This window comes from Microtus oregoni, unplaced genomic scaffold, assembly GCF_018167655.1.
Source record: "Microtus oregoni isolate MIOR12 unplaced genomic scaffold, Mior012 000026F_ref0000081, whole genome shotgun sequence".
Classification (NCBI taxonomy): domain Eukaryota; kingdom Metazoa; phylum Chordata; class Mammalia; order Rodentia; family Cricetidae; genus Microtus; species Microtus oregoni.
The window spans coordinates 20,498,947-20,514,500 of NW_024543085.1; the positions used below are offsets into that span (position 1 = coordinate 20,498,947).

The 15,554-nt window shown below is 36.3% G+C and overlaps 1 protein-coding gene across 1 annotated transcript; it reads left to right on the top strand.

The window, feature by feature from the left end:
- The first annotated feature begins 7,012 nt into the window (after positions 1-7,012).
- On the top strand, positions 7,013-14,618 carry LOC121463528 (hyaluronidase-5-like). Its single transcript, XM_041675789.1, has 3 exons — positions 7,013-7,966; positions 8,913-9,002; positions 14,223-14,618. The coding sequence occupies exons 1-3, from the start codon at positions 7,013-7,015 to the stop codon at positions 14,616-14,618; spliced, it is 1,440 nt and encodes a 479-aa protein (XP_041531723.1).
- Positions 14,619-15,554: the final 936 nt, after the last annotated feature.

Sequence of the window (15,554 nt, forward strand, 5' to 3'; positions counted from 1 at the left end):
GCACCGTTAAGTTTTGCTGTGAAGGCTGGTGGAAGTCTCAGTAGGTATCCCTGGTCACTGATATCTTGAGGAAAGGAGGGTAATTCAGAATGCTATACTTTCCTATGACAACAAGCCAAGCACTTCTTTCCTAACATTTTGAAAACATTAATTCTAATATTTTAAACGAAATCACATTTGCAGTGAATGCTGATTTGTTTTAAGGTTCACTGTACTATAATGTAGATACATTTATCTATCAGTAACCTAAAATGCTTAGCTATCAAAAAAAAAAAAAACACAACGCAGCTAATGGGAGCTGCATTTATCACTGGACCCTGGAACTCATTTCAAACGCCAATAAAACAATTTATAACATTCTTTTGTTAATGTCCCATTCTTGCTAATCTTCCTTGCAACCAAACACAAACAGCGACTCACACACCACACACAGAAATACTGGTCTTTCTGCCCCATCATAAAGAAACATTGCAAAACCTTCTTTGGTCAAAGGGCTGTTTTTTCTTTACACAGAGCATTAACTACTACCTAACCAATAGACTGGAAACCCTTCGGACCTACAGAGACACTAGATGAAACGCTTGTTTCAGTAGTAAGTTGCCTGTTTTTCTTTCTACGTCATAATCAAATAGAGAAAAGGCAGTCCTAGTTTCGGGGAAGATGATTAGCAAATTCTGTATCTGTAATGTTCCACATCTTTTCTCATGTATCTCACTTCATTGTGTGAGTAGGGCTTCTGCCATCTAAGCATCCCTGGAAGATGTAGAAGTAGAACTTCCTGGGCTTTGATGTTCTCCAGACTTTTCAAACTTATTTGGGGCAACATTCTGAAAGCTAAGGGAAAGGCACAAGACACCAAGGATAAGGAAGAAGAATAAGAAATTAAAAAAAGGAAGAAAGTAGAAATGTAATGATATACTAAATTTTCTTGTTGAATCAAGCTTATGTACTATAGTTCTGGCCAAATTAACTATAAAATATATTTCAAGAAAAAAATATTGATAGAAAATATCCTTGCTTTAAGAGAAGAAACTGGCACTTTTTCTGTTGTTTATGCTTATCTTTTTAAAAAACTTATTTTTAATTGTGTGTGTGTGTGTGTGTGTGTGTGTGTATATCCATGGCGGTCAGAAGAGAGTGTTGGATCCCATGAACCTGAAGTTACAGGTAGTTGTGAGCCACCCAATATGAGTACTGAGAACTGAACTCAGGTATTTGCTAAGTGCCACCTTTCTGGCCCTTTTAATCTTATTTTTTATTTTATTTTTATTATAGTTATTTATTTAGATTTTCAAGACAGAGTTTCACCATAGCTTTGGAGCCAGTCTTGGAACTAGCTCTTGTAGACCAGGCTGGCCTTGAACTCACAGAGATCACTTGCCTCTGCCTCCTGAGTGCTGGGATTAAGACATGTGCCAACACTGCCTGGAAAATATTACCTTTTAAATGTTTGTCTGAAACTTAGTTTAGAATCCCTGTAATGTTTTATTGGTAGTAGGCATCCATCTTTGTTCTGAACTGAAGAACTTTCGGACTCTGTCCCCAGTGTCATTAGTGTATGAGAACAATAAAACTGAAATCTACTCTTAATCTTCTGTTATTTCAAAGAATGAGTCTTTTGATATTTTTTGATATGATCCAAACATAGCAAAAATTCCCTTGATGTTATGAGGCTCCTGCAGACTAGCAGCTGTCTCAGCCTTGTGACTGAGCCTTTATCATGCAGGTGTTCTTGGATCTGTACAATGGAGAATGAGGGAGTGGCCAGAGAATGGCCTAAGCCTTGTGCTCTTTCTATGCCACACCAATTACTAGGTTCTTTTTTTTTTTTTGCCACCAAAACAGCACCTGTTGTATATCAATACTTACCAAGGTTGCTGAAACTTCTCTGTATATATTTATAGTAAGAGTTTTTCTTTAAAAATCTGTAATTTCAATGGTAAAATAAATATGGCTGCACGTAGCCCAATGCCATCAAGTTGATGGTTAAGTTGATAAAGAATAGCATAACGACGTTCTATACAGCAGTGTGATAGTTTCTATTTCTTTATTATGCCTGGAATTTCTATACTCTTAATTATGATATACTAGAGCAAAGAATTCCTTATGAAAGAAAACATTTTCTGTAAAAAGAGTAGAAATCAATACAAGAAAATTGATCTCTTTTGTTGGGCCTCTCCTGTCCCAAATCACCTGTCTCGATCTCAACAACTTGTACCTTCTCATAACATTATTTTGTCCATTTTAAATATGCACAATAAAACTTAAAAAAAAACAACAGCTAAGTCCTTTGCCAGAAAATAGCCCAAAAGTCCTGATCAGCACTGTGTTGAGCAAATGTAAGAAACTGCTAATTTTTCTTTCTGCAGGGAAGAGAAGGGGCCACTTCAGATCTACCCTGACAGACTCATTTTAGCTTCGCATCTTATTTTACTTTCATCTTTTACTGGAAAACCATATGATAGTTAGATCTCGGATTAGCTCAAAGATATTTAAAAGACAGCCAGAAAAAAAGAACATTCATAGGTCTGAAATTTGACTCCATACTTACATGTTTTTGTGTGCCTCAATTTGGAGTTAAATATTTTATTTTAATTAGCAAGTATTGAAGACAAGTTATCTGTTGCTTTTCTAGGATTATAACTGGTTCTGATATTTACATAAATTCCATCAAGAAGAAATGTGGTTTTAAAGTGTCAGAATGACTTACTCCAAGTAGTTTCTCAGATAGAAAAAGTCTCATTTTAAAGACTTTTGAATACATAGTGGTAAGTATTACATTGGTAGGTGTGTACCTATGGTTTTACAATTTTATTACCAAATGATTTTGGGATTTCTCAGACAAGTGGTGCCTGGTTCAAAGGATTTAATAAGCAAGAAAGTATTCCATTGATGAAGTTTCTTTAAAACAAGAATAATAGCTTATCTAACTAGGATTTCAAATGTATTTCATTCTTATGTTTCTAATATTAGTTTGAAAGAAAACTCTTCATAAAGGGAAGCAGTCAGCCCATCAATACTTGAGAAGACGCAGAAACTAACCGATTTCTTGCCATGAAGCCACTAAGCAGTGGTGGAGTGAATGGATTCAGAGAACAGGGTGAATTCCCCGCTTTGGGGCTTGAGGGGAATATCAGGCCCTAACTGATGTATATTGATAAAATCATTCACAGGATGAACAAGAAGTCACTCAAGAGCCAACTGCAGTAGTATAGAGGTGACATACCCCTTACCCGAAATGCATGGAATTGGAAAAGGTTCAGAATTCAAACTTCATGTAGTTTTAGAATATGTGAATATATGCAGAGAGATATCTTAGAAATAGAACCAGAGAAAAATGAAATTCTATTATTTTATATCTATCTAGTTGAAAGCAATTTTGTACAATACTTTAAAATGTTTTAATTCATGGAATAAAGTTTAATGGTATAGAATTTTCTACTGTCGTTTCATGTTGGTGTTCATAAAGTTTTAGATTTGGAAATCATTTGAATTTTTCTAGTAGGGATGCTTTATCTATAGTTGACAGGAAGGATAAGGCCACTTGTCACCTGGAGTTAAATTAGTTAAGCTTTTAAAACTTTTTCTTATTTTTAAAACATTTCTAATTGAAATAACATTATACGACATTGTGTGCTCTCCTTCCTTCCTCCAGGCTCTTACCCCCACCCTCCCTCAAACTTCTCCTATGAGCCCTACTCTGAAATTAGTAGCCTCTTATTCATATATATGTTTATACATATATATGTGTGTGCACAATATATCATCTCAGCCTATTGAGTCAGTCTTTTGTTTGCTTGTATGTATGTATGTATATGGTTTTAAGGTCTATCATTCTGCATTGAATAACCAAGGTGGGGACTTATCCTTGGGAAAAGGTAATTTTTCTTCTTCCAGCTTTTATTAGTTACCTGTGGTTCTTTGTCTAAGAGTGGGACACTGTGAAAATGTTCCTTTCCACAATTACATATCCATGGATATTGTGATTGTTCCAGTCTTTTTTATGAAGACACTTCTAGAACAGATTTTTTTTTACACCAGACTTCCTGGTTTCCAAGAGCCATGTGTATATATGGCTCTAGCAATCTTTTTGCTCATTATCTGAGATGATCCTTGACCAGGATGGATACAGAAGCTGTGATATAGATGAATCTATTGGGGTTGAATGGTCTACAATATATTGATCTCTGCATGGTGTCCAGTTGTGGTTTTTTGTGATGGTCTCTGTTTTCTGTGAAGACTTTTTATTTTTGCTGAAGGATGGCAACTACTCTTATCTGTGGGCATAAGAGTAAGATCTAGAATATAGTAAAAAATCATATTTCTTGAGAAAAGTTGCAGTAGTTTTTCTGAGGTTCATAACCTCACTAGCCCCAGGGAAGCTGGCTAGGTTGCTAGTAACAGACATGATTCCCCTTCTATTCAGTGAATCTTAAACCCAGTTTGACAGCTGTTGGATGGCACTGATATGTGAATACCTCTTATTGCACCTTCATGTATATCTTGCTGGTAATTGTCATGATTTGTAAGCATTCGGCTGCATAGGACTGTTAATTGTCTTTTTCCTTTGACAGCTTCTATAATATTTTCTGGAACCATTATAAGATGGACTGTATGAAAAAGATATTCAGGTCAGGTTTAGCTCAAATTATTTGAGTCCTGTGCCCTAAGTGTGCAGTGTCTTCAGCATTAGGGACCCACTCCAACCCCTGAGAGGGCGCCTCATATATAACATATATTCCTTTTGGAATCACTTAGTAAGTGGGAATATACAAATTAGAATATTTAAGATTTCTTCTCACCCCAGGCAGAATGGCTAAAGTCAACAAAATGCTGGTGAGATTGTGGGGGGAAAGTGACTCTCATCCTTGTAAGTGGGTATGGGATTTCGTTCATACTCTATAAATCAGAATGGAGAATTTTCAAAAAACTAAAACGAAATCTACCATATGACCCAGCTATACCACTCCTTGACATATGACCAAAGGATGTGACATCCTACCTCACAGATATTTGATTAACAATGTTACAACCCACCCTATTAACAATAGGTAGGAAATGGAAACAATCTAAACATATTTTGACACATGAATGGATAATGAGCCAGTGGTTAGCATACAAAAAAATACTATTCGGTTGTAAAGAAAAACGAAATCATGACATTTTAAGGTAAATGTATGGACCAAGAAATTACAATAAGTGAACCCGACTCTGGAAAAACAAAGACCTAGTGTCTCTCTTATCTGGCATTCCTAAAATGCTAAAGCTTTTTATTAAATTTCCTTGTTCCATCTCTCATTCAGGCATTGATGTTGGCACTTGATATTTGAAAGGAATTATTTTTTTCTTCTTTACTTCAGATTAAAATTTTATACAACTATAATACGGAGGTCTTTTGGGAGCTTTACCTGTTCTAAACACGAGGGTTAAGATTGCCTGCTATTTTGACTGTGCCATTGTTTTGAGGTTATTTTTCAACAATGACAATGAATGAATAGCTTCCTATGATAAGGACAATATTCCTAGTAAGAAGGATATCATTATCATTTTATTGTCACATAATTATAACAACATAATTATAGAAAGGCCATATTTTAATTCTAGAAAAAAAACATTTAAACATGTGCTAGAAGTGGTAAATTTTGCAAGTACTGAACCATGGAATTTAATATCTGGCTCTTGGTTCATTTATTATATGACGCATTTGCTAATCATCCCTCAGTTTACCTTGGAATAACAATGAAATTTTGCTTATTAAATTATATCCAATGTCCAAAATCCATATCCTGTTTTTATTAAAGATAGGATACAGTCAATTCCTTTTGTGAAGACATAAAGTAGCTTTTTTTAATTTTTTTTTTTTTTTTTGGTTTTTCGAGACAGGGTTTCTCTGTGGCTTTGGAGCCTGTCCTGGAACTAGCTCTTGTAGACCAGGCTGGTCTCGAACTCACAGAGATCCGCCTGCCTCTGCCTCCCGAGTGCTGGGATTAAAGGCGTGCGCCACCACCGCCCGGCTCTTTTTTTAATTTTTTAACCATGAGTGGACATTGCTGTATGAATTGGTTCAGCAGTCTCCTAAGGGACTCTTGAACTTGTTGAACTTATAAACATAAAAACTACTTTTTGCTCTCTCCCTTGTTGTTGCTAAGAGAACAAGTACAGGTGGACAAAATCAAGAGAATTATGAGCCAGAACGGTGGTGTACAGCCTTTAATGACAAATGCTTGGGAAGCTGAGAAGAAATGATCCCAAGTTCCAGGTCAACTGGGAATGCTTAATAAGACCTTGGCCAAACAAACATTGACTGGACTATAACTTAGTAGTAACAGTATTTGCTTCATGAGCAAGAAAGACCTTGGGTTTAGTTCTTAATATCATCGCTACAGTCACGCATATGAATGAATCATGAAAAGGCAAACATTTTCAACTGTGTGAGAAATTGTTTGCAAAATTTGGCATATAGTGACAAGAGTGGTCTTTTAACACTGCTAAGCAAGAGCTAATTTCCTTTCAACTTGTTTTTGCTAAGGCATCTGATGGCTATACGAAGGAAAAGGGAAACATAGTTATATCTATTTATCTATGGGATAAGATGTGATTTGGGGAGATTAGACAAGTTAGCTTTTACAGAATTTCTACCATATATAAGAGGAGAAAACCTTATTGATTTAAACATAGTAGGAGATTCTATCTTCTGAAATTGAATTAAAGTGCCTGTAATCAACATTGAGGACTTAGTCAACCTTTGAATCCAAATATAATAAAGTTTAAATTTCCTGTTTTTTCCTTATTTTAGTTATAGATTATCCAACTTATCACAAAACATCCCTGAAACACGATGCAAGAAGGAGAGTAATTCACTGTAGAGCTGTCATCAACTTCCACCCTCGGAGTGGCCCTCATGCCCCAGTCTCTCTCACCTTTGGCACCAAATATTGGAGAGGCCAATAGGTGTTTGGAAGAAATATTGGAAGAAATAAGTGTTTGTGTACTAATGAATTAATTCTCTGCAATGCGGGTGTTGTATCTGAAACACTCCTTTCCTGGGAGCTTTCTTGAGTCTAATGGAGCACCACCGACAGTATTAGTCTTCCTTTTGCTTCCGTGTTGCTTGACTGAGGATTTTAGAGCGCCCCCACTTATCCCTAATGTGCCTTTTCTCTGGGTCTGGAATGCCCCAACTGAGTCTTGTCTCACCAAGTTTAATGAGCCATTAGATCTTAGTTTGTTCTCTTTAGTAGGAAGCCCCAGAAAAACTGCCACGGGTCAGCCTGTCACAATATTTTACACTGATCGACTTGGCCTCTATCCTCATATAGACGACTCGCAAAAAAGTCTTCATGGGGGAATACCCCAGTTGGGATCTCTAAAAGATCACTTGGAAAAATCTAAGAAAGACATCCAGCGTTACATGCCAATAGACAATTTGGGCTTGGCTATTATAGATTGGGAAGACTGGAGGCCCACGTGGTCAAGAAACTGGAAACCCAAGGATATTTACAAGAATAAGTCTATTGAATTGATCCAGCAAGAACATAGACAACTTAATTTAACAGAAATCACCAACAGGGCCAGAAAAGAATTTGAACAGGCAGCAAGAAGCTTTATGGAACAGACTTTAAAATTGGGGAAATCACTTCGGCCAAATCACTTATGGGGTTTTTATCTTTTTCCTGATTGCTATAACAATAAATTTGAAGACCCCAATTACAATGGAAATTGCCCTGATATAGAAAAGAAAAGAAATGATGAACTCTCCTGGATCTGGAAGGAAAGCACAGCCCTTTACCCATCTATATATTTGAGGAGTAATTTGAAGTCGTCTCTAAATGCAGCACTCTATGTCAGAAATCGTGTGCAAGAGGCCATTAGGGTGTCTAAAACCAAGGACCCTCAGAATCCAGTTCCTATTTTTGTATATACTCGCATTGTGTTTGCTGATCAAATTTACCAGTACCTGAATGAGGTAAGTAAATCAAGGAAGGACAGTTAAGAGATCATTTTAATATGAATTTTAAAATTCCGTGCTGAACAGAAGTTTGTTTTTAAAGAGTGAAATTTGGCATTTAATATTTATGGATATACACATCTAGAATGTGTCTTGTAATGTCTATAATGGAGGCAAAATGAGAACACTTTAAATCTTTTAAAATTAAAAGTAAAATTTCTGGTATGGGTGAGGGTTTGTTCACTTCAGGTGTCATTCCTTATGTCTACCTTGATTTCTGAGTCAGACCCTCTTGCTGTGACCAGAAGTTTGCCCATTAGTTTAGTCTACCTGGCCAGTGAGCCCCAGGGATCTGCCTTCCTCCCTCCCTGAGTTTGAAAGTTTGCAAGGTTTTCCCTCCATACCCCACTATTATTTTTTAAAGTATGGGTCTTAGGGATGGAGCTTGGGTCATCATGCTTACACAGCATCTGCTTTACCAACCAATCTACCTCCCCAACCCAGCACTTGAATCCTGGTTTTAATCTTATGAGATACTCATATCATGAAAAATTATACATAGTATGGACTATACCTTAACTGTTTCTCTTTTTTATTAATGGGTATGTTTTTTTTTTCTGAGACAGGGTTTCTCTGTAGGTTTTGGTTCCTGTACTGGAACTAGCTCTTCTAGACCAGGCTGGCCTCGAACTTACAGAGATCTGCTTGCCTCTGCCTCCCTAGTCCTGGGATTAAAGGTGTGCACCACCACCGTTCCTGCTATGGGTATGTTCTTTTGCCAGCAAAAGTAATTAGAGCAATAAGAGTCTTCATTTTAAAACAGTCACAAAATGCTTGTGTATAGTGTTTAGAGAGTGTGGAAATATTTAAATTATGGGATCATCATGTTTAGCTTTGGTCTTACTGTTGAATGTGTATTACCTTCACTTCATCCCCATAGGATAACCCTTCTCGTATTTTCTAGAATGACCTTGTGAATACAATTGGTGAAACAGTTGCCTTGGGTGCCTCTGGAATGGTAATGTGGGGAACTCTTAGTCTAGCACGAAGCATGGTAAGTTGAATCAGTAAGGAATAGATGAAGATATTTCTGTCATTTTAATGTTTAATAATCATGCCTATATGCACAACAAAATATAGCCCTAAGTGCTCACCATTTCCCTTTCCACTGCCACAATAGACCCAATGAATATTGAATATGGTGGGAAATGTAGGATCAGAGTGCAAAGCACGGTCATGCAGAGTGTCTTGTAGTTCTGGCTCTCAAAAAAAGATCGGAATGTTGTGTGTGTGTGTGTGTGTGTGTGTGTGTGTGTGTGTGGTATATACAAGGAAAGAGAATAGATGGTAAGCCACTGGGCTTTTACCCGTATAGCTCCTCAAATAGAATGGCTTCTTCACATTGAGTGGAGACCCCAAGAATGATCTATCTGCCCTTACTTTTGTCATCTTTATAAGTAGTAGTTACTGAGACAAACAGTACAGGTTATAGTGCGATGAGAGCAGACTTATGGGGCTGTAACAGAGGGTTCCTGGAAGTCTTATCTCCATAGTCTGTCTTGTTCAGATGGGCACATCAGGGCAGGAAGCAGTCATTCCTAGGTGTCACCTCCCAAGAGAAGGCTGACCCAGTACAGTCTCAGTACAGCACCTGTGTGTTTGGTTATTTGTAGAAGGAAGTGATTTCCTGTCTTATGCAAGTGGGTATAGATCTCAGTCACTGACTTGTAATAAGATTTGGTTTCTTCCTCTATTCAAAAAAAATTTCACTGTAATGTCTGTGAATGAAAAATAGGTACAGGTTGACGTTCTACCCTGTCTTCCAAGTATCTTCAGTATGATTCATTTAGAGATAGTCTTCAACTTTCATGTCACAATTTTCTGCTAAAGGCACTGTCTTGACATTATCTCCTGTGGACTCTTTCAATACATATCTGCTAAATTTCCCCAATCCATGATGAGTTTCATTTTATCTTTGTTATTTATTATTTCTGATCTATAGTCCCATGGATCATCTGTCACTTTTCCTCTGATTCCTGAGAACTTGAGAAACTGGTAATTGCAGAGTTTTGTGTTTGTTGGCAGCTATTAGAACTGAACAAAAACAAGTACAAAGAAAACCATTTCCCTCCACTCCACTTTTATCACATCCAATGATGTGATGAAGCCAGTTCTACCAGTCCTAACTTATGAGATTTGATTGTTTTTGTTTGGGAATTTGCGAGTTAAACACAACCATTATTTAAAAAAATGGTAGGATTATATATTGTATAATAGATAAAAAGATGTAAAATTAATGTTAAAAACATTAACTAATATAAAACAAATATAAATGTGCCTTTATAATAAATAAAAATGACTAATGCTCAAAATATGCCAGTTGTTATTTCATGTTTACTTCAGTTCATGGGGTTGGGTAGATCTGTCTGTTAAGTCTATATGGATGAATACATCCTAGAATGGATGCTAGCCACATCACATGCCCATACTATGTAATGGTGATATGTTCAGTTCGCAGCTCCGTATTCAGTGCTGTTAGATTGGTAATTTGAAGTTGGCTAGTGTGGCTATATTAATATCTCTTTTACGGCCAGTTTAAATCTTTCCATAGAGTACATATAAGGTGATCCTCAAACCATACTCATTCCCCTAGTCTGTCTGTTGCCTAACTTTTGTTTCTGAAAACATCTGCATTGTCAGTTGAACTTGGTATAACTTTTCATTTATTTGGCACTGAGAAAATGGCATTAAAGAATATTGACATAGTCTTGCACACTTGAAACTGGAGGACACCAAGAAAACAAGGCTTTCTAAATCAGCATTCAAACCACATATGAATTCGCAGAGACTGAGGCAGTATGAAAAGGCTTACACTGGTCTGCACCAATCCTCTGAATATATAGTATGACTTACAGTTTAGTGTTTTTATGGCATTCCTAGGTGTGTAAATGAGTGGGTCTCTTGTGCATTCTCTTGGGCTCTATTCTTTCTGTTGGTTTGTTCTTTTCAATATGAATGTGATCATTTTTGTTTTTTCTTATTATAATTTTGTGATATTTTTAATATTATCTTTTAGAAGCCTGTTCTTTTCTAATGTTAGACAGAAAGAGAGTGGAACCCAGGTGGGAGGGGAAGTGGTGGGAACCTGGGAGAAGTAGAGGAAGGGGAAAACTGTATCAGGATATATTTTCTGAGAAAAGAATCTGTTTTCAATAAAAAGGAAAATTAAATAAAAATTAAAAAGATAAATAAAAACTGTTTTTGGAACATTAAAAAAGAAAAAGTACTTAAAATAGTTGATATTAGAAGTGCTTTACTGTCAATGAATATAGGCATCTGAGTCCTACTATATAATATAGTTTGATCATTTTTCCCTTCCTTAAATTCTCCCAGTTCCTTCTCACTTCCTTACTCACCCAACTTTATACTTTTTAAAATTTCTCCCTCTTCCTTTTCCCTCCCTCTCTCCTTCCCTTGTATCTCTCAAACTACAAATTTAAAAGCAAAAAAGAAAAGAAAACTAACAAACTAAAACCCACCAAGATACAAAGAATACCAAAACAGACCAAAATGAAACAAATAGCAATCCCCTAGAACACACACACACACCAGAGACCATTTGTGTTGGTCAACTACTACTGAGCATGGAGCTTGCCTTGGAATAACTTTTATTTTATTTTATTTTTTGAGATTGGACACTTATTTAGTGGGTTATGGAAGGGGAAAGGAGAAGGGGAGAAGAGCAAAGAGGCAGAGAGAGAAAGAGAAAAAAGAGAAGAGAAGAGAAGAGAAGAGAAGAGAAGAGAGAGAGAGAGAGAGAGAGAGCCTCTTGGAGGAATAACTTTTAAAAGAAGAAGCAACAGCATGTAACATTAAATCTTTGAAGTGAAGTAGATCAGAACTTCATGTCTTCACCCACGGCCAGAGGGAAGGTTCCCTCCTAATGTCTTTTATGGTTCCTATAACATTCCTCACTTGAACAGGAATCTTAAATCATTTAGAAGATAGGCTGAAATAGGGGAATAGATAATAAGCTATTTCTACCAGGGACATCCAGATATCTATTTTCAAAGCTGTTTACCTGAAGGTACTGTTGTGTGGGCTAGAGTTTCACTCATATCTTAATGGGCAGCTGCTTCTCCTCCTTCTCTCCTCCTCCTTCTTCTCTTTTCCTTCTCTTCCTCCTCCTTCACTTCCTCCTCTTCTTCTTCTCCTCTTCCTCCCCCTTTTCTTCCTCTTCTTCTTTCTCTTTATCTTCTGTTTCTTATTCCTCTTTTTCTTTTTTTTCCTCTTCCTGCTGCTCCTACTTTTTCTTCTATTTTTTTCTTTTTCTTTTTCTTTTTTTTTTTTTACTGAAAATACATTTATTTTCATACAATAAATTCAGATCATGGCTTCCCCTCCCCTCATCTCCTCCCATATCTTCCTTGCCTCATTACCCTTCCAACTCCATCCCTTTTTCTCTCTTAATAAAGCAAATAGGCAAATAAAACAGGCATAAAAGGACCAAACAAAACAAACAAAAATAAACTAAGAAGGAGCGCAGAAATGCAAACATGTGTGTGCACACATACATGTGTGCCTGTGCATGTGCACACATGCTCACAAAAAATCCTAAAAAACTCAAAATGGAAATGACAAGAAAAAGACAAATAAGTTTTAAAAAATTGCCCAGACAAAGCAATATGGACAAAAAATCCCCTTAATACTTTTGAGTTTATTTTGTGTTATCTCATGCTAGGCATGGAGCCTGCCATAAAGTTGGTGAGACCCCCTTGGAGAAACCAATTTTTCTTTTGTGAGTGGTTGTTCTTTGGAGCTGGTTTCTTGTTTGGGGATGGAAACTCCTGTCTACTTGCCCATCTCACTGCCCATGCTCTGTCTTGTTCGGATCTGTGTAGACCCTATTAATGCTGCCACAGTCTGCTCTGTGTGTCAGGCATGTTGTGCCCGAAAGGCACTGTTTCCTTGGTGTCATTTATCTCCTCTGGCTATTGTCTGCCTTCTCTTCTACAGAATGCCCTAAGCCCTGTATCATAAGGGATACGATAAAGCCATTTAAGACTGAGTTATAAGACTTTTCTTTCTCTGCAGAATGCCCAATTGTGGATCTCTTTATTAGTTCCCATTTATGGCAGAAGAAAGCCTCTCTAATTATGATGGAGTGAGACACTGGTCTATGAGTATAGCAGAATATCATTAGCAGTCATTTTATTGCTGCCTTTCTTTAGCAAAACAATAGTATTTGATTGTCCCTTAAGCCCATGGACCATGCAATTTCAAATTTTTGGTCACTTGACACTGTCAGGCATAGGTTCCATCTCATGGAGTGGGCCTTAAATCTATCCCATTGGTGGCCATTTCCACAGCCCCATGATGCATAGCTTCTAAGCAGAGTGTTCCTATAGAAGAGATAACAAGAAATTAGGAGCCAGAACTCTTTTTCTGGAATTCTATGCTTCCAGCAAAGATTACTAAACTGCCTAATCAGTTTTTATCTTCAGTCCTCATGTATACCAGTGTTAAGATTTTCAACACTCAAATTCTGTAAAATTTCCCAAAATACTAACGTGTACACACAATTCTATAACATTTATATAAACCATACAGTTTGAACCCATTTGTTTTGAGCAATCACTTTGAGAACTATTTTTGATGCTGTTTAAACTTGTCTGACAAATAGGATTTTTACTATGGCCTTTTATAATTAATGATTAATTAAATAAATCATAATCCCAATTTAACCATGTTTATGCATATCTTTCTTTTTCTTCTCAAAATAGTCCTATGCATCAGGCTTTAAAATTCATCTTTAATTTACAAGTGATAAAACTTAAGCATAATCAAATTAATTAATTTGACTTCGGGGTCTTCCAAATAGGAAACTGAGACTTATAAGGTTGGAGATATTCCCAAGTCATACTGAAGGTCATTTATGAGGCTGTGACCCCAACTATCAGGGCAAGAGAGATTCAATGTCCATATTTTAAAAGTTGAAACTTTTCATTCCTTTGATTATTTTTTTAATCATTGTGAAGGTTCATGGCTACATTGATTCTCAGGTAAATAATTATTCAGTGCCATGAAATGGCCTAAAAAGCTTAAGAATGTTATGAAAAAAATTGGTTAAACAATATTGCTTGTTAAAGTGAAAAAGCGTATTTACTTTCTAACAATATGGTTGTATCTATTGCTTTGTTTTCTAAGAGTTGCTTGATGCAGTATATTGTCACATAGAACTGATGCCTTGATATTCTATTTTATGATTTTACAGAAATCTTGTCTGAACTTACATGATTACATGGAGACCACACTGAATCCCTACTTAATCAATGTCACCCTGGCAGCCAAAATGTGCAGTCAAACACTTTGCCAGGATCAAGGCGTATGTTCGAGGAAAGACTGGGATTCAGATGACTACCTTCACTTGAGCCCCCAAAATTTTCAGATTCAAGTTTTGAAAAACGGAAAGTATGTAATCCTTGGCAGTCCCACCCTTGATGACCTACAGTACTTTTCCAAAAACTTTCATTGCAGTTGTTACGCCAACTTGAACTGTAAGGCACGAGATGATCTAGAATCAGTGAGCTCTGTCAGCGTGTGTATCATTGAAGACATTTGCATTAATTCCTTTGTCATGGGAGAACCCAGTGCTCTGCTTACCAACTAGAAACACACCCATGGTGATAGTAGCAATCAGACAGATATCATATCGTCTGCCACAGCTGGTCCTCGTGTGCCGGGGAAGGACTTCAGTGGGTATCTCTTTGTTCTCTCTATCTCTTCACAGCATCTGAAATATTTGCTATAGGTTTTCCATCTCTTGAAAGTTGGACATTGTCTTTCAGAGACAGTTCTATATAAATAACCAAGATTCTACTTAGAATTACAGAGACAAAATATATTCTTTTATCATTAACTGATTTCAAAGGCTATTATAGCTACAGGGTTAACAGACAGAAGAGTGAAGATGAAATAAAATCCAGTTTCTATAAACGAATGTCTTTTATTAATTTGTTTTCTAGTAATTTGCTATTGGTTAAAGTTTAGTAATGTTGTAGTAATTTATCATTGGTTAAAATCTTCAAGAAAACAAACATTTATATCTTTTAAAAAAGAAGTTCTCTAACTTGCCATAATTATAGTTTTTAGCTATTCTTTCTTGAAAAATTTTTATATTTAGACTTTATGAAAAAGTAAACTTTAAAAAATAATAATCTTATTTTTGTATGACAATATATTTTTGAAATTCATATTTTTAAAGTTTTAAAAATGACTTTTCATCTCGGATTGTCAAGCTTAAATGTATGTACCTAAAATGGCTTTTTTCATCTAAGCATCTAAGCGGGGAACACATTTACCTGCTTCATAAAGCATTTATTGAGTTTTGCTTCTTTCGGGTTTTACTATTCAATGTTACTAAATCCCTGTAAGGCAGCGTATTTATTTCCCTCAGTGAGTTTGTTGTAATGTTTGGAAATTAAATAAATGAATGCTGAGAACGACGACATTGTGTGCTTTCAATGGTATAATGTCTTTACAGTGCTCTGGCGTGCAGATAAGAAACTGTGAGGTCAGAATGTCCTAAAAGAAACGAGTGAAAGCT

Bases quoted from the DNA above. Each gene is read 5' to 3' on its own strand.
- LOC121463528 (XM_041675789.1), top strand. From the start codon at position 7,013: ATGCGGGTGTTGTATCTGAAACACTCCTTTCCTGGGAGCTTTCTTGAG. The intron at 7,967-8,912 runs GTAAGTAAATCA...CGTATTTTCTAG, and splicing joins TTTACCAGTACCTGAATGAG to AATGACCTTGTGAATACAAT. The intron at 9,003-14,222 runs GTAAGTTGAATC...ATGATTTTACAG, and splicing joins TTAGTCTAGCACGAAGCATG to AAATCTTGTCTGAACTTACA.